This window comes from Coturnix japonica, chromosome 6 (assembly GCF_001577835.2).
Source record: "Coturnix japonica isolate 7356 chromosome 6, Coturnix japonica 2.1, whole genome shotgun sequence".
In the NCBI taxonomy this organism is placed as follows: Eukaryota; Metazoa; Chordata; class Aves; order Galliformes; family Phasianidae; genus Coturnix; species Coturnix japonica.
The window spans coordinates 11,061,161-11,087,835 of NC_029521.1; the positions used below are offsets into that span (position 1 = coordinate 11,061,161).

General features: G+C 39.6%; 1 protein-coding gene across 50 annotated transcripts in view; it reads left to right on the top strand.

Moving 5' to 3' along the window:
• Window positions 1–424: 424 nt before the first annotated feature.
• Window positions 425–26,675, top strand: part of KCNMA1 (potassium calcium-activated channel subfamily M alpha 1) — a 412,923-nt gene continuing 386,672 nt past the window's right edge. For 26 of the 50 annotated variants that reach the window (XM_015866673.2, XM_015866675.2, XM_015866687.2 and 23 more), the window contains exon 1: window positions 1,141–1,790. In XM_015866673.2, the coding sequence (XP_015722159.1) occupies window positions 1,482–1,790 (309 nt within the window). In that variant the 5' untranslated portion in view covers window positions 1,141–1,481. Of the gene's footprint in view, window positions 1,089–1,139; window positions 1,791–26,675 lie in introns of those variants that run through there. The other 24 variants (XM_015866698.2, XM_015866699.2, XM_032445598.1 and 21 more) reach the window with 5 other exon arrangements.

Genomic DNA, 26,675 nt, shown 5'->3' on the forward strand with positions numbered 1-26,675 from the left:
CAGGAACGTTCCAGGGCCGTTCGCCACACTTCCCCGCGTCCATTCACAAAAAAAATCCCAGAACGCCCTCAGTACAGAGCGAGCCCCAACGCCTTTTCCTTGCTCCCCGCCGCCCGGCCCCGTTAGAGCCCTCCTGCACTGCAGGCACCTGCTGCTGCAGCTCAGCTCAGCTCAGCGCTGCCTGGCCCTCAGCCCCATTCAGCCCCGTTCCCCGGCCCCAAGGGGTGGTGGAAGCCCCCAGCCATGTCGTGCCGGGCTACTGCGGAGCACGGCGTGCAAGATGGGCTCCGCGGGGAGCGCGTCGGCGGGGGCCGGGGCCACGGCAGCGCCGTGCGTTAGCCGCTGCGTCATGACATCCTCCGAACCGGCCGCCCGCCCCCGCCCCTCCGCGGCTGCGGGGACCACTGCGCGGCGGCGGCGGCGGCGGCGGCGGCGATGGACCCGCCCGAGCCGGTGGGACCTGTCGGAGCGGCCGGTCGCGGCCACCTGTGAGCAGCCTCAGCCCCTCGCCGCGCCGCACCCCGGTAGTCGCCGCCACGCCTCTCTCGCCGCCCGAGGGACCCGACGGCCCCACGGGGAGCCGGAGAGCCGTCTAAGCCGGCGCCCCCTCGACGCATCTCGGCATCCCGGGCCGTCTCGCACTGCATCCTCCCGCGGAGCGCGTCCCTCGGCGGAACGAGGGGAGGAGGGGCGGGAGCCGGCGGCGCCTCTGCGCGAGTGGGAGCAACAGCGTGAGCAGCGGCAGCCTGCGCCCTGGAGCGAGCTCCCGAAGGATGGGCAAGGAGGCGGCGGCGGCAGCGCCCGCGCAGATGGGCCAGCGGAGGATGAATTAGGAGCCACAGGAGGCTGCTGCCGGCACCGCGGGGGGAAGAGGAGAGGAAGGGGCTGGACTTGGAAGAGGAGGAGAAGGAGGAGGAGGGTGCGCAGGGGGGACTGAGTATCGCTAATAACAAGTTAAAGACTAATAACAATAATAAGAGAAGACCTCCGAGAAGATCCGCGGCGGAGGCCGAGTGATCCCCGCGGCGGCAGCGGGCTCGCAGCGCTGGGGATCTCGGAGAGACGCTCGGCGGCATCTGCGTGTGGCGGTGGTGGTGGATGATTTTTTCGGGGGTGGGCGGGCGGGGGCTGCGTATGCGGGAGAAGGAAGGGGTGGGAAGCTGAGGAGCGGACTACCTTGCCGTTATTATTATTTTTTTTATTATTATTTTTATTGCTATTATTTACGCCGCGCAAGGAGGACGCTCGGAATTCACCGGCCTGCCGGCTCCCGAGAAGGGACCGGGGTTTTGCGGCGGTCGCTTTTCTTTCCCGATTATTTTTTGTTTGTTTGTTTTGATTTGGCTTTTTGTTCTCCCTCCCGTTATTTTCCCTTTCCCGCTGAGCGGTGGCAGCAATATGGCTGGTGATGGGCTTTTTGGGGGGCGCTGGCGGCGGGAGGAGCTCTCGGCAGCCCCTGCGCGCCCGGCTCGCTGTTAGCTATGGCAAATGGCAGCGGCGGCGGCTCCTACCCGGGCGGCAGCGGCGGCGGCATTAGAATGAGTAACAATATCAACGCCAACAATCTCAACACAGACTCGTCCTCCTCCCCCGTCAATGTGCCCAAGATGGATGCGCTCATCATCCCGGTGACCATGGAGGTGCCCTGCGATAGCCGCGGACAGCGCATGTGGTGGGCTTTCCTCGCCTCATCCATGGTCACTTTCTTTGGGGGACTGTTTATCATCCTGCTGTGGAGGACCCTCAAGTACCTGTGGACTGTCTGCTGCCACTGCGGGGTCAAAAACAAGGTAACTCTCCTCCCCTTCTTTTCCCGGTGGCGGTGAGGAGGAGGAGCGGAGCCCAGCCTCTGCCCGGGATACCCCTCGGTGGTGCGGGAGTGCTACGGGGGGTGGGTGGCAGCGCTGTGCCCGCTCTGCAGGGCCACCTCGGGCTGCAACATGGGGAGCGAGCCTGGCGGCGGAGGGCGAGCCCCGAAAGGTGCCCCAGGCTCCACTCGCCCACGTGGGGACGCGGCTCTGGGGGCACCGAAGTGGTAGCGCGCTGGGACGGAGCGGTTCAGAAGTTGTACGCACCGCCGGGGCCGCTCGTGGCAGAAGCGCGACCGGTGCTCGTTGTGCGCTGCGAGCCCTCCGTTCTTCTGTGTGGGAAACTTCGGCAAAATTAACGTGGTGAACTTCTCACTCCAGTCAGTCTTTGTAAAGCTAGTTCTACACGACTCTAGATTCTCGTCTATCACACTTCTGTCTCAAAAATTAGGTGTAAGTATCTGGAGTTGTATCTGCTAGAGTACATTCAGAAATAAGGCGCTAGATCTCGTCTCTCTAAACTAATTGTGATATCTCAGAAGCGACCTTTTGCATTTTTTTGCCTATTACCAACAGGAAAAAAGTGTAGTATGTGCAGTAAGATCAGTTTCTGCTCTGAAGGTCCCTATCAAGCCGAGGCTGAAATCTCGCCTAGGTCCAGGCTTTCATTTTTGTTTAAGACAAATGGGATAGAAAGTGTTAAGACTCTGTATTTGTGAAAGTGGACTTTGACAGACCCCAAAATAGACCAGCAGCTGGAGTTTCTCCCCTTCCCTTTTCACATTTTTTGGATTACAAATGGAATAATATCGGCTTCAGTTATTCCTGGCACACGGACACCCACAAAAACACACACACCTTTTAATATATGGTTGCTAGGCTGCTGGTTTGCTTTGACGTACAGTGAGCTGTCTTCCCCTTTCTCCTGTGTCCTCTCCTTGAAGCACACTCCAAAGGGCTTCAGACAGCATCCAGCACCTATGGGAACCAGCTACAAAGTTACGGTGCAAGGGGCTCCCTCTTTGTTTGCCATGAGCTCAGTGAGTGACTGGGAGACTGAGTGAGCCCCTCTTCTGCCATTGAAAGGTGTATCTCTTGCAGGGAACTGGGCCTATCTATGGAAGAAGGGAGCATGAGAGATGGAGCATAAGTAAAAGCTATTAATCTGGCCTTAAGCTGCAGGAAACCTCCCAGGCTGTATCACTTCTCTGTAGACATGTTTTATTCTGCACAAAATCAAACCCAAACTTTTTCAGAGAGGTGATAGCTAGATACGATGACAAAGCTCAAATGCATTTGCTATAATTCACGTGTCTTGTAAAATACCATTTCCTACATGGCAATTTTCAAGTGGTGGAGTATTTTAGAATTGTGCTTATTTTCTTCTGTATGTATTTAGTATTCTCTGCATGATGAGACAAAGCTGCAAGGGGATCCTGAAGGAAAAGAAAATCCTACAGGTCATTGCCAGCTACTTCTTTCCTTGAGAGAATTAAAAGTGGAGCGAAGAGGTTTCTGTGTAGAGTTCATACATAATGTCCTGGTGGGTCTTGTTGGTCCAACAGCCCATTGTTGGGGTGTAGTTCAAGCAGATAATTCAGCCCTAATTCAGTACAGATAAGCATATCTAACTTGTCTTTAAAACCTTTTGGGCTATATGTATCTGCTAGTTAAATAACAGATGTTGTTAAGGGGTTCCGACTCTAACAGTCTGAGTGATTTGGCAGATGGCACTTATGTGGGGTTGCAAGATCTGAGTGTCTCACATATGTGAGACCTGGAGGAGCTGCCGTGGTCATGAGCATCCCTGGGGCAGGAGGAGAGAGGGCTTTGCAGGAAGGGGGAGATAGATTTCTCCTTTTAGATCGTGTCTGGTACACTTGTAAAGGTTTCCAAGTCTCTGGTGAGCAAGAACTGTCATGGACTGATCCTGCATTCCTTCCAGGCTAAAATGGGGGGGAATTCCATGTGGGAAAGGAGTAACAGTTACTGGAGAACATTGTTTTTATTAGTTAGGGTATGAAGGTGGAAGGAAAATCTATAAGTGCCTTGTGCTGCATGGTAACTTGGGATGGGCTGCCTGGGCTGCAGGTGAAAAATGCAAAAGCATGCACACACTGTGTCAACTGTATTGGATATGCTAGTGAAAGCCATTTCACAAGAAGCAGCAGCTCCTCCTGCTGTGGAACTGAAGAAGTTTTCTCTGTGTTAGGACCTATCCTTCCCTCTGCTGCTCTTGTGCTGCTCCACAGGTTGCAGCAGAGCTGGATAGCCAGCATCCTCTCAGCCACTGCATAGAGAGGTCCCAGTGAGTGAGCTGAAAGAAACCTTTTTCGTGCCTGTGTCTGTGGCTTCCTGCTGTATGACTCATATATGTACTAAAAGGTAGAGGGCACAGAGTTGCTACCCTAACACCTATGTCCATATGAGTTATTGCAAGGCACTGCTAGAACTTTAGTTTTCTTCCTGTTATGTTCTCATCTTAACATTATATTCCTCAGAATTGGCAGTGACTGTCAACTTTAATTGGTGAATGTGAGCCTTTTTAATGTCTGCGTGGAAGGATTTAGAACTTTTTCTCTCCTCAACTCATTGAATTTGAGGTTGGAATTTACAATCATGGCATAAACAGTTTAACACCTTGTGGTAAGAGATTTCAATGTGGGATTTTCATTTTCATGGAGATGAAGTCAAGATATTGTAAGCTGAGAATACAAAAACTTCTGGTAACAGAATGATAAACACTGCTCCTTGAAACTCCATATCTAATTTATGTCATCGTACACTAATAGAACATTAGTATTAATCATGTACTAGCAACGATTGCTGAATTTACAGGATTTGTATGCTGTATGCTTCCTTTGTAAGATGACATTTGTTAAATTCTGCAAAAAAGAAAAATGTAAATCTTGACCTGTGTTGTCAGTATTTCATGTAATGTGAACCATTACAACTGAAGCCCTTGTTTTACTTTATTTAATTTGGTTTGTAGTTTGAGATGTAATTTTTACAAAATTAGCTACAGTGATTTCGCTACGATATAGTAAATGATGAATATTTTTTATATGGAGGTTATGCGTACATTTTAAGAAAAGATTTTGTTAAACAACTTGTCTTGTGTTAGCCCCTGGATGGGCTCATTCCTGTTTGTGTATTGAAGGTAACACATGAGATTTCCATTCAGAGGGCTCTGAGCAATGCTATTAGTTGGTCTTGTTTCTGGAAAAATACAGGAAAAGAAAGTAAATATTCACAATGATGTACACAGTTACACGGATTAACTAAATACTGTTATACAGTTTGTAATTTTTTGATTTTATGGATCTGTGACTGTGTTTTGTACACTCCTGAAGGGCAATTTCCATTTCATAAACATTGTGCGATGCTCAGTGTTGGCTTTGATCAAGCTCTTAAGCAAGAAAGTGGTTCTATGGAATGTGAAAGAACAAATCTGGGGCACACCACTCCTGACGCTGGCTGTGCAGAGAGTGTGGGCTATCACCTTATGAAGAGCGATGGGCTGGACTCCGTGCCCCTACTCCTTGGTGTGTCTTTGTCACTGTGCCCACATTTTGATTTCAGTGTTTCTTCCACAGAATCCAGGACTCCTCTATGTATCAAATGAATCCCACAATTATACATGGCAGTAGCTGGCCTGCAGTGACAAGCTGCAGCAGTCTCCTGTGATACTAATCTGCATATTTTGGAAATTTAATAAACTACAGAGTGCTAGATTGGGCCAGTAGAAACTGACCAACATTCCTGTTTTTTCTTTTTTTTCTTTATCTTTTTTCTTTTTTCTTTTTTTTTTCAGTAGAAAAAATTAAATTTTACTGGAAGTACAGTATTTGATGAAGCTGTTCATGAGAAGTTAAGAATTTTCATCAAGGCCTCTGAGTTCTGGAAAATTAATTTCTAATTTCCTTGAAGCAAGAGGTGCTTTTATCACACTGACTCTCAGAGAGCCAGGCTGGTTGATTTCCTAGCAATACCTGAGTAAATCTTCAAATAAAACTGATGGAACAAACTCAAAGCAAGGCACTATCTACTCAGAAAAGTAGAATACATTAGAAGGGTACTCATTAGTGGGTATGCAACTCAGGAGATGTCTTCACTTAAATCTGCATGTGGAAGCCTCGCTTTGACTACCTCTAAGAGTAGAAGGTGAGGAACAACTGGGAGCTCAAGAGATTAGCAATGGGCTGTGAAGCGTTATGCCCTTCGGTCACATGCTTGACTGGGATCGCAAAACGGGATCGTTACCATCCCATGGCTGTCAGGTGGTCTGTGTTTAAGTGCTCTGCATGTGTCCTGCCACACAGGTGGCCAGCTGGGACACGGCACAGCACAGGGGTCAAGGGCTGGGAGAAGGGGAGCTGGCGGCTCTGTGCAGATGGTGTTGGGAAAAATGGAGAAGGCAGTGATGTGGAGAGGGGCGTGCAGCGCTATGCCAAGCCATTCTGCTGTGAAATAGGAAGCACTTTCAGCTCTCTGGAGCTCGTAATGGATTTCACATTTTATAAAGACGTGATCAAATTGGTTATGTATGCAGAAAAGAAAATGTATGGACAAGGATTTAAGCTGTAAACCCAACAATCTTGACAGAAATGTTATTTTGATGCAGTGTAAGACTTATTCTCAAGGCTTTTCAAAGCGTACATTTAAGAAGAAAATCTGTGCTCAGAAAATTTGCAGCTCTACACATTTGCAAATCTGTGGGTGCTGGTTGGAAACCATCAGATTTCACTTTTTCTTTTTTTTTTTTTTTTTCAGTTTAGCACAACATAAGAAATGTTTGCAATAGGGAATAAAAAGCTTTTTAATAACAGCGATCTACATGCTCAGTTTTGAAGCAGTGGGATTTCTGAATGTGGAATGAGGACAATTTACAGTCCCAGATACAGAGACATTGAAAATTTTGAGAGCAGTGTTTCTAAGTATAAGCTCTGCAGGGACAGGATCTAATGATTATAATTAGAAAAGCAGTGATGTTCCATGTTTGCGCTGTACTGTTGCAAGAAAGTGGATTGCAAATCTTAGTCATTGAGTGTCCTTCCTGGGTCGAATCTTAAGCAATGGCAGCAGTAATCTCTAGTCAGCAGGCAAAATACAGAACAATGGTCACTGGTCCCCCCAAAGGGACTTGCGGAGATTGGCTCTGCTGCTCTGTGGAATCCAGCTCACATTGATGGAAGTTTATGTGAATTTCAGGGTTGGCTGGTGATAACTTCTGCAAGATCAGGCTCTAATTCAGAAGCAGTGATGCGTTCTAGTGTTAAGTGGTAGGACAGAAGTTCCAGAGAAGTTAGTGAGATGGAAGAATAAAATAATTTTGGAAGAATTTAGGGATGGTGTACTCTTAGTATTCCATTATGCATACTTACTAACATTGCTTATAATGATGCATTTTACATATGTGAAGTTTATCAGTTTTTCAGTGGGAAGTCTATGGAGTAAATGCAGCTCATGTATAATTTTTTTTCTAAGGGAGAGATTGCTGGAGCATTATGCGTGTGGATATTAATAGCTGAAAATGTATTTTTCTCTCCCATGTATCATTTCAACCACAAAAGAGACTGCAAGTGACAATACTATCACAAAATGCTGTGTTTCTATACTGTGTTTGGATTTTGCTACATGCTTGAGTGCTTACAGCCTGACTCTTGCTCCCACCCTGTGGAGTGCTAAACCCTATGAGATCTCAAGGCTGGAGTAAAGCGTATACCAACTTCACGCAGGCCTAAGTACACAGTCCCAGATTTGACCCACAGGTTTTTAAGTGCAAGTATGCTTTTTATAGCACATAGATTGTCTTAGCTGATAGAAGAGGGTGGCACTGTTGCAGAAGTTTCTCTTAGCTCTTTTCCAATAATATAGCTGTATGAGTAAATGAAGAAAGAAGATACCTATCTTCCATGCCTGGCAGAGATGTATTGGTCAGGAAACGCCCATTTTGAATCCTGGTGGTATTAATAGCGTGAGAATACGTCGGGTTTGCATCTTTGAAAGAAACAATTTATTCCCATATATAGTATGCGTAGTTCTGTTTAAATGAATGTGCTGTCACTGACATGTGTTGAGCTCAGTTTGCTTTGAGATGATATATTGCATATATTTGTCAGCCTGAGAGCTACAGTAACTGAGAGCATTATCCAAAGCCTGTTGAAATAGAGGGAGACAATCTTAATAACTTCATTGGTTTGGACTCAGGCCTAGATACTTGCAGTGTTCTAGATGAATCAGATTTTTTTTTCAAACAGTTCTTATGTTAACATTTTAAGCTTTTAAAAGCTTTTTTCTTTTATTGTAGAGACATATATTTACTTGGCTTGTGGCCATTACATCTGGGATTTCAACATTAGAAACAATATTTAAAAATCATACGAGGTATGTTTCCATTCCAGTTAAGGCTACACCTCCATTCAGCCCCACTGCTCTTGAAAGTCAAAACTTGTGTGCTTGAACTTTTGGCAGTATCCTGTCATGGCACCTCTCTTGCAGACTGATGTGCATTGTTAAACACTGCATGTTTCTTAGGGAGGCAGGCAGTGTATGTTTGACCGAACCAACAAAAGTCTTTTGCTCCCTGGCTCGCCTGGAGACACGGATGTGTTGGCAGTCCTAGAAATCCCTTTGCACACACTTAACGTCACTACCTCAGTTACACAGACGCACAGGTATCAGAACTGCTAACATAAAGTGGATAAAAAAAGACATCTCATTACTGAGCCAGAAGGCTGCTGAGAAGTGCTGTAACATAATAAACAATTGTAATGTACCAAAACAACTGAGCAAGAGTTTGAGAGGCTTGTCACTGTAACTATTAGATATAGCTCTACTGCGTTGTGTTTTTATTGATTTTTATATACTGAGGAATAAATTTATAATACAGGTTTGTTTCCCTTTGTCCAAGCAAGTGCTGACTAAATATACCATTTTCTTTTTCTTTTTTTTTTTTTTCTGTTTCATTTATTTCATGATATCTTCTAGATTTTTATTTAATGCAATATCTCTTTTTAAACTGAAAAGCTGACTCACTCTAAGTGTACTATTAATGGTGAGATTAACTTTAGCACTATTGCTGCTGCATTTATTATCCGCTTTAAGGTTAGGGTAAATGTCATATATGTGTCTTTTAAAAGAACCTGTTTGCAAGTGATGACCTTTATGTTAAAAAAATAAAATATTTGTAGTATGATTCTTTGTTTAAGCATCTTGTAAATTCTTTTTTTTTTTTTTTTTTTTTCTAATGTGATCTCTATTAAACTCAGTTGTGATTATGCAGTGGTATTCTGCTGGACATAAATTATTTGAAACAGGTAATTAGCTTCTTTGACCTATAAAGATAATAGCTGTTATAGAGCAGTAGAGCACTTCAGATGCTTTCAGATATCCTGGTGAATCCTCTAGCTACAAGTGATTTGCTGGCACTTTTTGATAGTGCATTTGCTAATCAACAGGTCAGTGTTGTGTTTTACATTTTTTAGGTTATCTTCCTATAACTACTGTTTTGTAAGGAAGCTGATAAACTCTACTGGAGTTTTAAGGACTGAAGGGAAGAAACTTTCCTTTTGCCTTTTTTTTTTTTTTTTTTAATCACTTGGAAGGAGAGAACTAGCTAGTTAGCAGAAAATACCTCAGGGTATGTTTATATGTGGAGCAAATGCTTTTCAGCATAAAGGATTTTTTAAAATGTTTTAGTTATACACTTCTGATAAGTTGATTGTACTAGATGGGAAGTTTTCACCAACTTCTTGTTTTAATTTTCTTCTGAATACATTTTTATCTAAAGTCTTCTGACTCCATCAGCATGGGAAACATTGTACAGGTGTTTGTATGTTCACACTATTTTCATATTACTTAAGGCTTTCAGGAGAGATCTATTCTTGTTTTCTTGAGTCCTTTACCATAATTTTACTTTTTCTGCTGTGGGATAAGGTTAGGGTGGACATTTGCTTTGTTGTAATTTTATAGGGAGATGTGGAACATATTGTTAAGGAGTTATGTCTTTGAGAGAGAGTCTGGTTTTTGGTATAAGGCCATTCAAAATTTGACCTAAGTGCTACTTTACCTCCTCTGCTCTTCCATACACGTGTAAGTTGTAGTGTTGTCTTTTCAGGCGTAGTAAGAGAATTCATATTCTGTATCTGTTGTTCCAAAAAAATAATAGTAAGAAAAATAATCAATAAAAACTCACAGTTTATTTTTGCTGTTTGTTTCACTGGAATGTGTCCCTAGAATATAATGAAATTGTCATTTTTGAAAAGTGGAAAATGCTGTCCAAAATGTTTCTTTGTTTCTGCTTGGACTATTTAAATGATAACGTTTCTATGTTAACTTAAATGATATGTATTATAGGAAAACTGTGGTATCCTTGAGCAGGAGCAGAAGGAAAAAAAAATAATTATTTTGATTACCAATTGATGTTGCTAAGTAATGTGTAATTTTTAAAGAAAACTCACAGCAGCTATTTAGTATGTGAAACTTAAGTTAGTACTTCCCCCATACAGCTGTTTATACACCAGAATTTGTATTTAAGATCTAAGGAGTGGTTTTTGTTTTGTTTTTTTTTTTAGCTCTAGCACAATTAAGTTTTAATGCTCCTGTATGGGAAATTGGTAATCACAGCCTGAACCTCTGATTAATCAGCTGAGGCAAGTGTCAGGTCAGCTGTGGGAGCACAGGTGAGAGTTATTTAGCTGTGCTTCCAGAAGGGGTGGAGCTTGACTCCACCTCTTCTAGACCTCACTTTAAGGGCTGACCACCATTAAAGTAGCATGTCTTGGAGATTGCTCCTTGGTGGAGATTGCCTCAGTATTTCCCAGCAAAGGCATCCATATTGGTGAGTTTTTCCTTATAAATAACCTTTTGAATATCTGTTACCATCTTTGTATATCATCTTAGTATCATTGCATGTCATCTTTGTATCATTCCACCTTACAGTTCCCATATTAAAACTGGGGAGTAATCATAACAGGTTGTCATTTCTGTGGCTATAGCTGTTTTAATAAGGCTGTATTTAAACTTTTGGCTTTGGTGACTGTTCATGTGATTATTTGTCTTTGGGCTTGCTTTCTTTAAGGTGAGAAGCACCAATGGTTTAGTGAACAGGTCTTAATTTTGTTCCTATGCTGGCTGCGTAGATAAGTGAAATGCAACCCTACAATTGACTGGAGAAGGTTTATTCAGAGGCATTCCTTTCTTATTAAGGAGTGTTGGAATGAGAGAGTGCATTTTCATTCATGTTTTGTAGATGGAAATACTTGAACATGTTGGGTGGAGTTTTTTTTTGTTTTTTTGTTTGTTTGTTTGTTTGGTTTTTTTTTAAAGCAACAAAAAAAATCCAGAATTTCAAGGACTTTCCTGTTTGCTTTATGTGCATGGAGAAATAGAAAATTCAGTTTTGTAACAGGTAATATTTATTTAGTTCAAGGGTATGGCAGAAAATCTCCAGACTTGCACTGGGCACAGAAAGAGAGGAAAGCTACTGGTTTACCAATTACCAAAATCCTTCACTAATGATCAGCTGGGGTACAGCTGTGCCCTATTAAGAGGTGGGTGAGGTTGAGCTGATTGAGGAGATGGGTGTATTGGAGGCTGGGATCAGGGTGGGATCATCTTGAAGCTGTTGTCAGCATTTATGCTGAGTTCACGCATCCTAGAGAAGGTGTGAGAGAGGACTAATTTGGTTGAGAGTATGCCTGATTACAGGATGAGTTCTCTGAAGGTGTCTGAGCTTTGTGATGTGGTGTTTACATCAAATTTATGACTTTACATGGAGTGGAAGTGTTGTAGACTGTACCTGATCTGATTTATGGTTGTTGAAGTTAGGCTGTGTCATGTATCACTTCAAATTATAATAATAATCCAGAGGAGCAAATTAAGCATTTTCTGGCTCAGTTATTTTTTATTATGTCTTGTAAGACTGGATTTATTGTCCTGAAGTCATGGTTTGGATTCATTAGTAGCATCAAACTTTAAAGTCTGTGAGGACACTCTCAGCAAAGCCTCTGTCTTGACTGTGCTGAGGACAGGTTTTGACTGTCAGCTCCTAGCAGCTTTTTCCTTAAATGGAATAAGCATTTAAGGGTGCTCTTACTGGGTAGAAAGGGCTTCCTGGATGAAATAGGAGTACTGAAAAGTTTTAAATGTGTTTAAATGTGAAGTGACTTAATAATTAAGCATATGTCTAATTGACATTTTATTCTAGTAGATATGGAAATATTTATTTCTTGATGTCCATTTGGTGAATATGGCTTTGTTCACTTAAATATTTTAGCTGAAGAATGAATGTACTTTTGAAAGTAAACTGTAGGTTTTCTGGAGTTGCTAAGTGGATTGCCTTTAGCGGAAGCCGTGTAGGAAGATGAGCTCCAGCACACCTGATAGCTACACTTATGTTCCATTCTCAGAGCTAGCCTTGTGGGTACAGCTGCTGAAGGACAGCTAGTAGGGAGCTCTGATATTCCCTTAATAGACCTTGTTTTTTGCAAATAGCAGTAAGTCTCTGATTAGACTGTGCTTTTAGGGAAAAATTTCAGATTAGCTTTTTGGAAAGCTTCTGCCTTTCCTTTCTTTTGAAGTGAGATTTTTATTTTTATTTTTTTTATTTTTTTTTAATTTTAAACCTGTTCAACCTATGCAGTTACCTACAATTTTATTTCCAGAGAGCTCTTTCTGTTACTATGTTGTAACATTGTTTTTGGAATTGTGTTTGCTCGCCTGGGCTTCTGTCTGTGCCTGGGCTGCTGCAGCCCTGGCTGGCTGCCCCAGGCTGGTTGCATGCTGAGGATGGGGCAGTGAACCAGCTGGCTGGTAAAGATGCTGGTGAGACTTGTGATTTTGGATGACACATAATGGCCTTAAAATTTCACAGGTTGGACTGTGAAAAAACTATTGATTTCAGTATAAATATTCCAAAATTGCCTTTTTTAAAAATTGATCTTATGAGGATTTTGGAGAGTTGGTGCGGATAAAGAAATCTTATATCCTTACTGAGGAGAAAAGATATTGCTTTAGGACAGTGTGTTGGGAGAGGGGGGGGAAGGGAGGGGAAAGAAAGTGTCATAGTCCATGATAAGAAGTGATAAAGCTTAGTGCTCAAACTCTTCTTAGGGTTCCTTAGGGTTCTCTTGATATCAGTGAGAACTTGGGGAAGAAAAACTCTGGAAGTTTTACCTTGAAAGCACTTCATAGAAGTGGAAAGATTTGGTTAAAGGGAAAAGTTATACAAAAGCTTCTGGAAATATAAAAAATATTGTAAAGATCCTCTTACTTATTTATATTGTTAGCTAAAAAAAATAATCTTAGTTTATAAACAAGAAGTAGAGGCACCTTTTGAAGTGCTTTATTATTTGTTGCGTTTTTCAGATTGAGTTGTCTTTTCTTTGGGGCAAAAAGTTTTAGTCTTGGAAACAGAATTTCTTCAGATGTGAATGTTTAACTCTAGTTTCTATTGGTTTATAAAATACACCTTGAATTTTCAAGAGTATTCCAGTGTTGGCTGCTGTAGGCTATTGTTCAGTTCCTATAGAAAATATGTATTCTCTTGTAAATCTGACAGACCTAATTGTGATGAGTAAATGAGAACGTGCTCAGTAATCTGATAAAGTGGCAGTTCATTTGAAAAATCTCAAAGCTGAATTGCATGTCTGAAGAGTATAGTAGTGCTTTAGCCATTAATGTTGGTTAAAGTAGAGGGTTCATTGTGTCTTCTAATTTGGATTGGTTCCTGGGTATTTGATTTTATTTGGCCAAGTTATTTTTTGGCTTATTTGGGTTCATCTTTCACAGCTTAAAAGTCCAACCAGCTATACTTAAATGTTAGATATTCGTTTTATTTTTAGAATGACTGACTTTAAATTAGTGGTGTAGTGCATATTCTTTTGTAAACAATACTACATCAGTTCTAAGTATTCAAGAAATTATTAGGTTGTTCAGAACTTGATTGCAGGTTGCTTCTATTTTTTTCTTCTGGCCTAATGCTTTTGATTAGTCACATGGTCTTCAGTCAGTACCTTTAAGCAAGTCACCAGACTTGTGGAGGAAAAACTTTGTTGTTACATGGTTGCATGACACTTGGAGCTGAAATGACATGAAGATGCTATAATATCAGAAGAGATGCATTATGCAGGCAGACTCCAGAGAGGTGGCAACACTGTAAGCCAGTCTGTGTTTCGTGTTTGTGTTTGAAGCAAAATTTATTCTTTCGCGGGTTTGAATATTCTGTGCAATTTAAGCTCAGTTTAGAGGACTGAAAGGTTTTAATAGCATTGTCTGCAAGTGGGAAAATTCATTACTGGAGCTCTAGAGTACTGCTTTAAAATGTTCCACTCTATACAAGGTATATCTATATATACAAGTGTATCTGAAATTGAACTTAGCAGTTTGAAAGGTCCATTTGAAACCTCAAGATACCCAAAGGAAAAGCTGAATGCTGTTTTATTATTGTAGTATTCAAAAGCCATGCAGTTTCCTGTCAAGTTCTATTGCTGGTTTTCACAAAGGGGTTATCCTCAGCACTATGTACCTGATCTTCTGAGTTTGGGTGATAAGGAGTCATAGGAGTGTTGTTTATACAGTATTGCTTTGCCCAAGTGTATGCAAAGCCACCTGGTGATGAGTGGAAATCTTCATTGACAGCTTCTTCCTCATCAGAGTTACTAAGGAAATGTGGTTTGCGTATCTTTTAAAGCAGTTGCCATTTTAGAAGAACTGCTGGTGGTTGAAACTAACATAAGCAGATAATAAAAGAATTTTAAAGTATCCATTTTGAATGAAACAAAAACTTAGCTGAGTTTGAAAGAATCAGTTTTGTTTGAAAGAATCAGCAACTAACATGATGGAATGAAAACTTAAAATGAGAAATTTATGTAGTTTGGTATGCGGTGTTTGTGCAATGTTGATGAACATACTTGCTCCATAGCTTCCTTTCTTTCCTAAATGTACACTGACTCTAAAGAATAAGGTTACTTTTAGAGTCTAGGAAGGTTCCCAGTGAAGCATATGCTTGTTGGTTGTACTATTTTTAGCTTCTTTGAACGACATGTGTTCTCGCCAGATATTTATTTGTGAATGTTGTATTCTGTTCTTAAAAGGAAAATCTCCATCTACATTCTTTTTCTGTAACTGGGAAAGGAAAGAACCAGGGTTCTTGTCAGTGCTTTACTCCTTTGAAATCCTAGGAGACGGGGCAAATTAATTAAATTTAAAATGGGCCCATCTGGTAGTGTTAGCAGTGCCAGGGGAGAACAGGTGAGAGAATCTGAGCCAGAATAAACATACAATGCATTATGTAACTTGTAATGTAGTTTGTAGCACATCACAAACAAAATAATAATCCACATTAGATTATTTACTCTTTGTTTAGAGCATCATCTATAAGTCAAAGGGTTCATGCAATACTGAATTTGAAAAACTTGTTTCTGTTGCACTGCTAATAAATGTGATAATTTTTGCTGTTAACAAGACACATGCAATTAATCCATCCTATCAAAAGTATACAACTGCCTGTATGTGTTTGCTTGAAAGTTAATGGACTGAAATTCTTTGAGCTGAAAAAGTTACTATTTCAGGGTAGTAGTGTAACTGTTCAGAAGGGAAACTATTATCTTTAATTAAAGGCATGCTTTCAATCAGTTTTGCTCTGAAAGTTGTATTTCTGTAAGAAGAATACAAAATCTCTGTGCAGACATTCTTGTTGCCCAAATTACCTTGTTCTTTAAGTACTTTGCAGTACATTCAGCGCAGTCATAGTATCACTGGGAATAGAAATGTAAAAATGACTGTAAAAATTGAATTGAATTACCTGAGTTGGGAGGCATGCAAAAGGTAAACAGTGTAAATACTGGAAATAAGTGAATTACATTAGAAAAGAAATGGCAGGGAAGAGATTAAAGGATGGTATCTGTCATTTGGCAGTGTTCCTTAAAGCACATGCCGTTTCTGTAATGGCACAAGTTAGGAATGATTTCTATGTCATTGGCTGTATTATGGAGCATATATTTTATAGGAGACTTCTAATGCACAGTCTTTGAGGAAGTGTTTCATGACAGAGCAAGTGCTTGGGCCTTTTGACATGAGTCTAAAAGAAATGGAGGAAATAGGGCCTAGTGGTTTTTTGAACAGGTGATTAATTAGATATTTATCCAGCTTAAATAAATCTCATTACCTGCCTTTAAATGAAATTTCATTCTTATCCATTTTTATTTTTTTTTTTCCTGCTTTCTTTGAGCTTTTATTTCTTAATATGTGATTTTTACCTTTTTGGAACCACAACACAAAAGCCTGATGACAATTTCATGTGAATCTGTCTCTCATTTTACTTGAATTTCCAGACCTTAAAGTGAAAGATTTGAGGTTCCTTGGTAGATTACATAAATGTTGGCTGACTTTTCATAGTGGAGAGAATTGAATTTCATTTTTAATAAATAATGTAGTTCTGCCAAAATTGGAATGCTTACAGAACTGTCAGCTCAATTGCATTTTATTTACTGGGGTAAGGGAAAAGTTGAATTTATGAAAATCTTTTCTGACAGAATATAAATAATTAACTTCTTAGATATTTTTATTTTCTATTTTCTTTTCTTTTTTTTTAACTTAACAGTAAAAAAAAGAAAATTAAAGCATGTTTCACATTCTTATTTCAGGTATTGTCTTGATGTATCTTTATAGTTGTAAGATCTTTCTGAGCAATAACTAAATTTGTTGAACTTGAAATTCTAAGCAATACATAAATTCTGCTTTCCACCTGTCTGTTTTCTATGAATGTTTAGACTCCTAGAACATAGTTGTCTCCTGTATGCATGAAAGACATAAAATTTTGTATATTATGTATGTATAATTCTGTTATTAATACTTAGGGGTTTTTGTATTATGCTGCTCTTTCAGGATAAATAAACTTGTTGCTTGTTTTGTTGTCTGTAATAGATTGCAGAAAGCATGCAAGAGGAAGTAGTTTGGTATGTTTCTTTTTTTGTGGAGATAAATTCTACAACCCTCCTCAAATCAATTAGATAATAAGGAAGGATTTAGCATCTAAATGACTATAAAGGCTGCGGGCAGCCATTTAATATGTTGCATTGGTTTTCAATAATTCTTCAATTTTCTTACCATTGTGGATTTGTTAAGAACTTTATGTGGTTTATTTGTTGAAATAATAATTATAGCAGACATAAATGTTGTAACAGGCAAACTTCACAGAGGCATGTAATGGCTTGTGTTAAAAGGGACCTTAATGCCCATCCAGTTCCAACCCCTTCCAGGGGTGGGGCTGCCACCTACCAGGTCAGACTTCCCAGGGTCCCATCCAACCTGACCTTGAGCACCTTCAGTGATAGGGCACCAACAGCTCCTCTGGGCCAATATATGCCAATGACTCAACACAGTGAAGAATTTCCTTCTACCATCTAACCTAAACATCTCATCTTTTAGTTTAAAATGGTTTCACTCTTGTCCTCTTGCTATTAGTCTGTGTAAAAAGCCTGTTTCCTTCCTGTTTATTAGCTCCCTTTATGTACTAGAAACCGCTATGAAATCTCTCAAGAGCCTTCTATTTTCCATACTGATCAAACCCAGTTCCCTCTTCCTTTCTTTATAGTAGAGGTGCTCCAGTCCTCTGTGTATTTTCATGGCACTCTGGACCCACTCAAACGACTCCATGTCCTTGTGCTGGTGGCCTCAGACCTGGATGCACTACTCCAGAAGGGGCGTCACAAAGGCACAGCAGAGGGGAGCAATTGTGCTACTTGCCCCACTGACCTTGGGGACTCTTTTGATGCGTCCTAGGATCCAGTTAAACTTCCTTGCTGCAAATGCTCACTGTGAGCTGTATCAAGGTTTATATTCACCAAAGGGAACTCCCAAGTCCATCTCTGCAAGTATACTTTCAGTGAATTCTCCCCCAGTCTGAACACGTATCTGAGCTTGCCTGACCCAAGTGCAACACCTCACAGGCTTACTGAATGTTGAGCCCTTGGGAAATTTTAACACAGCTTTTCAAGACTAGGGTGAAAGAAAGGGAAGTGCTAAGATGAGTGTATGTTACAGCAGGAGCTGGTCTGTGAAAAGTATGTTATTACATAATTTTTAAGAATCCTTGGTGCATCTGTGCCTTTCTAGGCTGTTCTTCCACTCAACTTTGGAGTCTGTATAGTTCACTTGATTCTCCTGTGTGATGTTTGTGGATTAAGCTCTGTAATGCTGTTTCCTTTCATCCTGTCTGAAGTTGTTGCTTCCCACACAGAACAGCAATAAATTACATAGGGGCTGGCACTCCATGTTTGGATATTGTGGTGTTCCTTTTTTTCCCTCTAGAGGTGAACATCAGAACATGGAGGCCTGTTGCCTCCAGAGTGTATTTTAGTGTTAGTGGCAGAATTTTGGCAAGACAGAATACAGAGAGAGTTTAATGCTGTTTATGTATGTTTACATGAGAAGTAGATTGATGATACCCCAGAATATTTCACATTTCAAAGAGAAGTCTGAAATAGTTATTTCTAATAGATATGGGAGGCTACTGCTTATAATGTTTAACAAGTCTTTGCTACTCCACGGTGTTGTCTAGTATAATTAGAAAAATGTGTGGTGCATGGTTATTATAGTATAATCTGGCAGTTTTACATCTAAGATAGGCAGCTTCGTGTTGTTCCCCTTCCTTCCCCCCCCACAAGAAAATCAACTAACCCTTCCCTTGCAGCTCCTGCTCTCTTTTAAGCTTCAGGAGTGCTATTCTAAGCTGAGTTAGACTAGAAGTGGATTTAGGCCAGGAAGGCTTACAGCTGATTGATCTGTAGTACTCTGTCTTTAAAGGTGCTCTGAAGTCTTTGGCTTCCAAATGCACCAAAATGACTGCAGCCTAACCTCTGCTGAAGCTGTGATTGCTCAGTGCTGCTGAGGTGTCTCGTCTCAACAACTGATCTCCAATTTATCTAATGACTTTGATTTTCTTAGTGCTGTACAATAGGTTCTTTTTACTCTGCTTGGAAGATGGTCTCTTGCTGCAGAGCTTAATGTTAGGAAGCAATCATTAATGATTTAAATATAGTTACCAGATAATGGCAGAAGCATTCTACTCCATCCTTTCATGATGAGGCTAAAATAAAAACGAATAAAATTTTATAATTTAACACAATGATTGTTGCAGCAAAGAGGAAAACCTAAGGTTTTCTCTCAAAAAAAGAAGCTATCAGCAAGTTCTGGTCACTGCTAATAAAGCAGTAATTTAATGAAGTTCTTAAAACTCGTACATGTGGTTACATACCTGAAAAAGTGTACTATGTTACTACTGTCCCCTAACGATACTTCCTGATTAGGTACTTCACAAGTACTTCTTGAAAATGGATGCCTGTCAATCCAAAATATCTGTAGAGACCTTAAAAAATGTTACAGTGTGCTGAGAGATGCCTTCCAAGAAGTTACGCTCTATTGCTTTTGTTCATCAATTCTTAGCAGCTTTGTTTTTCCAGTCCAGTGACTAGCCAGTTTTTTCTTTTTTTCCGAACCATTTTCCAGTGAAATACTCCTATCTCACAGATGATCCCCCTTTTCAGCCAAACATTGGTTAGGCTACACACTCTTTTCTTCTCTTCACCTTACTGTGCCTCATTCTGTTTGTAGGGGTTAATACGCATGACACCTTCTGTGAAAAGAAATAACATTCTCTATGTTCAGGGGTGTTATCCAAGTATATATCTATTTTTAAAGTATCTAGAAAGTAGTCTTAGTCAAGTGAAATCATTTTCACATTCTTCATAATGTCCTGAGAAGTCTCAGTTTGTACTGGAGTCAGTGATAGCTGAGTTCCTTAAATCAGTATGGAATTCTTAACTATGTAATTTATTACTGTTATGGGTAAGAATGGGTGAGTGCCAAAGCCTGAAATACAAATACAGAGATTTAGAATCCAGTCCAAGAATCCAGCCTAAGCTCAGCAAATCCTGGGCTGGAACTGGTGGCTTTCTATCATAAGCAGTTCAGGTCCAAAGCCATTCATTATCATCTTAGTTAAATTCCAGAATTTGGAAAGGTCAACTGTTTAATTCTTTAAGTATCTGAAGTCTTTTGGTAACAGTTGTAAGTAGTTTATCAAGTTTGAAAACATGAGAATGACAGGTTTTTGTGATATCCTGGACAGTCTGCTTCCAGAGATGAAATCTTCCCTTTAGACACTTGCAGGCTGTCTGAAATTTGTCACCGAGATGAATAATTTAAGATGAAAAACAAACAAAATACTAATAAAAGTTGCAGGGACTACTATTGAATAGCACCAGTAATATTGTAACCTGGTGATTTATTTCTGGCAATAAAGATACCAGGGGGGTAATAGAACATTATGTGTCATTGAAATCTTTTTATTTTTGAGATTTTTTTTTTTTAATAGACATCTGATAGTTCTATGTTTTTCTTTATTTTTCTTTAAAAAGCATTCTTACTGAAACAAGAAAAATGTCTCCTCTTAGCTTTGAATGTTTAAGATTTTATGTTTATATAAATATGTATATTTTCATTGTTTAGGAGTGACCTTGTTAAGAAATGTAAAATAATACATGTTCAGTTAGGTGTTCCAGGATCATTGGATGTAAAACAGTGCAGTGGCAGCCACTGAAGTTTCAGCTAACTTTATAGAGTGGGAAGCTGGGAAAAGAGCTGGGCAACAACACAACTCAGTAAAAAAAGTGTTATGGGTGTCAAAAACATCAGTCATCAGTGAAGTGGAGCATAGCAGCTGTGTAAGAGCACATGGAAGCACTCCAAAAAGAAAGAGGAGTGAGGAATACTATACTCAATGTAATTTTGGCTTCAGATACTCATAGCTATTCAATGAAATTTCACAAGAAGTTCAATTAAAGTTAATATAAATGCACTGCATGTGATTCATGAAATTTTTTTGAATGACTCTAGGAAATCCAGATTTTGATGTTGATGGAAAGTTGAGTTTTACTGTAAGAAGTTGGAATATATCTATTTAAGAACCTTCAAAGCATTTTTCATTTTATTTCTGCATGCTTGTATCTTTCTCTGGTCTGTGTCCCATGTACTCTACTCCACTTCATCCTTGATTTACATAACACGAGTAAGAGCACATTTCCTTTTAACTATTTGTGTCTGGTTTTCTGAATATATTATGCTACTTTCTTCAAGAGAGGAGAATGATGATGACAACAACAAAAAAACTACCTACAGAAAATGGAGTGCCATGAAATTAAGCCTTAAAAGAGTATATGGGATGCATATGCATATCCCATGTCACAGAAAATGGAAAGATGCAGCAATTGTGTGTGGGGGCTGCACTCTCCAGCCTTGTAAAAGGAGGGCAGAATGCTGAATGGGCACAGGGAATGGCCTTACAGCATTCTTCAGGCATCAGTAAACCCAACAATACTAGAAATAATGTTGTGTTCACCACCCTGCTTTATGGGAAGAAAAACTGCACTATGCAAAGAAAATTAATGTCTCTCATTCTTGCTGCCTGTGCTAGGAGCAGATCAAAAAATTCAGTATAAAAGGAATGAAGAATAGCTGCTATGAACCTTCACGAGGTGGAATGTTTTCATTAAGGGTGGTTTTAAAAGATGAAGAGCAGGGCGAGGGGAAAAAAAATAGCAGGTACTGCATCATTTGGGATGATGAATGGCAGCAAAGAGGGTAGGAGACTTGGATAGCCTACAGGAAGTTGTGGCTAGAAAAAAATATTTTTACATTTACTTGGTCAGTGTCCACTGGCTTCTTTTTATCCAGTATAAATAGGAAAAGTTTGTGGTACATCATTATTGGTCTCAGTTAATCATCCAGACACTCTTTTCACTGACTATAGTGGTAATATTGCATTCTATCCAAAGTCAAAATATTTCTCCTTGGTGTTTGAAAAAACAACAAAACAGTTCCTTAAATAGATTGCCAGTTATATTTCTTTAGAGCATTTGGATACTAGTGGACTGTTGTGAAAGTTCGCTTTATTTTTTTGAGACAGACCTGGGTTTCTAACAGAAACAAATCTCATGGTAAAATGAGGATAATTCATGTTCACCATAGTAACCAGAAATTTGCTTTGTTAAAATTATGCAATTGCTGTATATCTCTTGGAAAGGCAACTTCTTAAATGACATGTTTATAACCCTTGGGAGGGCAGCAGTATGAGAAGGTTTTAAAGGTTTTTGGGTTTTTGTTTTTTTTTTTTTTTGATGAAAGAGATTCTTAAATATGAATTACCTACGATAATTCCACAGTGCAAGTATGAAGAAAATTGCCTTATTTTGGTCAAGCTTTAGAGAATTAAGGAATAGACAAAGTTGGAAAAGACCTTCAAGATCTTCCAGTCCAGCTGACCGCTTACTACCAGTATTTCACAGATAAACCTCAGTCTCCTTAGCACAAATCTCAATGTTTCTTGAATGCCTCCTGGGATAGTTACTCAACCACCTTCCTGAGCAGCCTGTTCCAGTGCCTGAAGAGAACTAGTTAAGAATATAGCAGTGTGGTATGGAAAGAAGAAAAACCTATATGATGCCAGTATAAAATGATGCTCCTACTTGCATCTGTCTCAGCCTTATGAGGTGATTGGAGTTTTAATTGAAGCAGATAATGTTGGCACAGCTGTGATTCCCTGCTGAAATAAAAGCATCATTCATAAGGCCTTTTTTCCCTCTATTAATCACAAAATTAAAAAAATAAATAATTGATATTTACTTTGAATATAATTAGGAAACCTGGGTATGCCAGTTGATTTAACTATTTCATTTCTTTGCAATTGGTCAAAAGGAGAGCTATGTAACCCAAATTATTATCTGTACAAGATGTCTCTTTCTATGGATCTATGTCTAGTATCACATAGACAAAATAAATAGGGTGACTGAAAATATTAAATGGAACCTCGCTACTTGGGTTTGTGGGTCAAATCTTTAAAGCATTGAGGTCTTAAAGATAAGGTTATATATTTAGGAAAAAAAAAAAGTTTCTGATGTCATGGAAAAACTTAAGTGGAAGAGTGACCATCAGAATATCTTTGACATAGTCTTACCATGTGGCAATTGTTGGTTCACAGTGGAGGCAGCTATAGAAGGGTGTAAAGTACATGAGATTCATGCCTCTGTGCTGAGTGGCAAAATAACAGAAATGCTCCCAAGTAATTTTAAGTTTCTAAGCACACAAACTGAAGCTTTGATTGTGGATTTGCAAGTGTCTTGAGCCTCTAGAAAGTGAGCTATTGAGCATAGCTATTCACCCTAAGTGGCTGATGACTCTGACTCCTCTGCTTTCCATAGTAACGGTAGCATCTGCTGTTCTGCAGAGACTGAAAGGTAAGATATTGGTGTGTTTATCATCTGTAACATAAATTCCAGGTGTGTATGAATGTATGAACACTGGAGAATGAATTCCTCTATATCTCTTTCACAGCATGGTGTGCCTTTGCAAATGAGCATTTAGAGCTTTTGGCTCTGGCAGTAGCAGGACTGTCAAACTGACATATTATTGTTTCATGAATTATTAACATGGTGGGACATAAGCAGATTTTAGATTTATAGTTTCTCTAATAGTTTATTGTATCATTAAAAAATCGTATGAAGTGTGAGGCAGGGCTAAGTTATGACATTCACAGTATAGCTCTATTTCTATAGAGAAACTGTGAATAGACTTCTTGACTTTGGTGGGGCTGAAATGGAGCTGCAGTAGCTGAAATAGAAAAGTGATGTTGCTTAAGTGAGGGAGGGAAAATGCAGTCCTAATTGGAGGAGGTGTTCACGCTAAATCATTGAATCAGATCAAATTAAGAACTTGCCCTGAGTCATTTAGCCACTTTCCCCCCCTTCTTCTGACTTGATGAGAAGACAAGAGGTGCATTCTAATGAGTGAAGCTGTGAGACCACACATGGTTATATTAAGAAAGCAAGATGTCTGAGGTCTGAATGGCCAGACTGATCTTGAATTTATTTAAAACAAATTTGTCTCAAATATGAATCTGGTAAGCACATTTTGACCACAGTATGCTGGTAACTGGCATTCAACACTGCAGGAAATTTCCAGTCCTGCAGTTGTATCTTAGTAATTAAGGAAGCCCAAAGGTATGAAACTTGCCTACTAGAATGGTCCCATGTGGTCTGGCATGTAGGAAAGCAAATTAATTCAGACCCACATCTAGGTTTATGCTTGACTGCAAGATGATAGTTGAAGGCCTGAGAATTGCAGAGATGTTTTATTGCTGGCACCTCTTGAAACTGAGAATGTCTTTATTTATAAACTGTCAAATATTTATTCACTTTAGAAAAACATTACACATGAAAGGGTATGCATCACTGGCATTAATACTTTCAAAGACTTTTCTTGTTATAATGTACCTGTTGATTAATGGTTGACCTTAGAGTTAAGTCATGATATGTTTACCTAGGAACGCACAGTCTCAATGCTGAAGATTTCAGGGTGTGGATTCAGCTGTAATGCAGAAATCTTATTTGTTGTGCAGTAGGATGTCTGAGATTGTAAACCAGAAAACTGCATTTGGGTGCATGCTTGATGATCTAAGATGTGGAAATATTTTATGGTCTAATTATCATATTTTGATTTCTGTTTTTAAAATGGAATTCAAATGATAATTCTGACCTGATCATTGGTCAGAATGGTCAGACTCAGGGCAAGTTCTTAATTTGATCTGATTCCATTACATTCTTTTATGTTTTGTTTTTCAGCTGTTTTCTTAACTTCTGGTTTTCTGATGGGGATGTCTTTATAATTGCTATTCAAAAGCTACTAAATGTGTTGAATATTGCCTTTTCATTCTGATAAACCTGGTTACAAAGGAGAGCTTCTTTCTGACTCTCAAGAGACACAAGTATTACCTTTCTCAACCAAGGTTATAAAATGGGTCTGTGGAATCTCTTCTTATTGGCATTATTCAGTTTTCCCATCTGTTTTTTTAGTAGCATTTATTTTTACTAGCTTTAAATAGGGAGTTAGCTGTTCGAGAGGCAAGTGTCTAGTAATTGGGATGTGTTGTTATTTATTTACCTTTTTATGATGTCGGAAATCTAGGCTCATGATTCAGTGTGGGAACCTGGAAGAATGTTTCTTGGCTCTGAACCCCATAATTCCTCATAACTAATAATGAGGATGAAGTACAATGGGTGAATGTCAAGATGAGCTGTGAAAGGTTGGCTTGCTTGCAACTGGCATTTTAATTCAACGACTTACCCCACGTGTTAAGTTCATGTCAGTGCTAATATGAACTGCTTGCAGCCTGCAGGCTCACATAAGTCTCTCTGCTTCCGGATCTTTTAGATATTTAAATGCTATGTGAATGCTTGTCTACTGAGCTCTGCTTCTTAAAGTATGAATTGCTTAGAATGAAATGAAAACTTTCCAGCCCTATTTTACATATTTTCTTGGATATATTTTTCAAGACTTAAAAAGCTGTCTCTATTAGTAGTCAGTGAAATAACCGTATTTGCACTATCTAAGCCATCTTTTCAGTGCTAGGCAGACACTACATCTTTTCCAAGTTTGCTTAAAAGGGCTTAGTTTAAAAATCTAAATTACTTTTCCTCTCCCTACCTAAATGTTATGGAAATGTTTATAAGCACATGCACACTGATTTGCTATGAAGAGAGCTTGTCTTTGAATACAGGCAAGGCCAGAACAGTGCATTTTGACTGCATAATCAACTGTGGTACACAACTATCCTTTTTTGCAAGTCCTTCTTTAAAGTTTGACTTTTCCACTTAGATGTTTTCTAATTTATTTATTTATTTATTTATTTATTTATTGGTATTACTTGAGTGAATGAAAAGTGAATTTTGGGGAGAAGTTTTAAAAAATCTAAAGCTTTGTGGGTTAAAATACCACAGGTGAGCAAGCTAAAGGCTGCTATGTGTCTCTTATAATTGTCATATATGATCTGTCAGTGTATGTTATATTTTATTATCAAATATGCTTATGAGCACAGAGACTCAATCTACAGGACAAGTTCAGTATACTTGTTTTGCCCAGTAGGACTGAACAAGTGAAATATAAGGGTAATTACTGGACCAAATATTGTCTGGCATACTAAGTATCTTGTGGTTGAAACATACTCTGTTTAGTAACGTTAAAGGCAAATAGAATTGTGAAGCACAACAAGTAAGCACAAGTAGCTTAAAAAGAGATGAAGATTAAGATAAGTAGCAGATTGGTAACAGTGGGAAAAAGAAATAGTGGTTTGAACTTTTGATTTGAATCTTTACTTCCCCGCTTCTGAGGCAATTGTTTACGCTGTGAAGGAGTGCTGAGTCAGAGGTTTGCGCTGACAAGTGTGTCAATGCAATTTCTCATTCACTTTGCAGAAGTTTCAGCTAACAGAGAATGTCATTTCCTGTTGGAGTAATCAGAAGAATGGCAGAGTGCAAGATTTACACAGCTGCCTAATGAATATTCCAAAACATTTTGAGTTACATTAAAATGTGGCTATGAAATTCCCTGTTTGGGTTATGCAGTTGGGAGAAAATAAATGTGACTGCCTATAAAGCAGGCCAACTAATACTAAAAATTGCATTTATAAATTATTATTACAGCATGTTACTCATCAGAGCCTCTGCATAAAGATATTAACTGCTATTTGTTTGAAGGTTGCTCTCTTCCCTGTCCTCTCTCTTAGCTTTACATTCTAAAACACTCTCCATTTTATCCTTTCAATCTTCTAAATAGGTCAGTTTCTTCTGTTGCAAAGCCCAGAATTCAGAACAGATAATTCTACCAGGGAAATAGTGTAGTGGACGCTGGTAGGTGCTCTTTCCAGTTTGTTTGGCTTTATAACAATTCAGAAATTAAAGACAATTGCAGGACCTGTATGAAGACAGAATGTTGATATATGATAAGGGGAGTGTGATCAACCCAGTCTTCTCT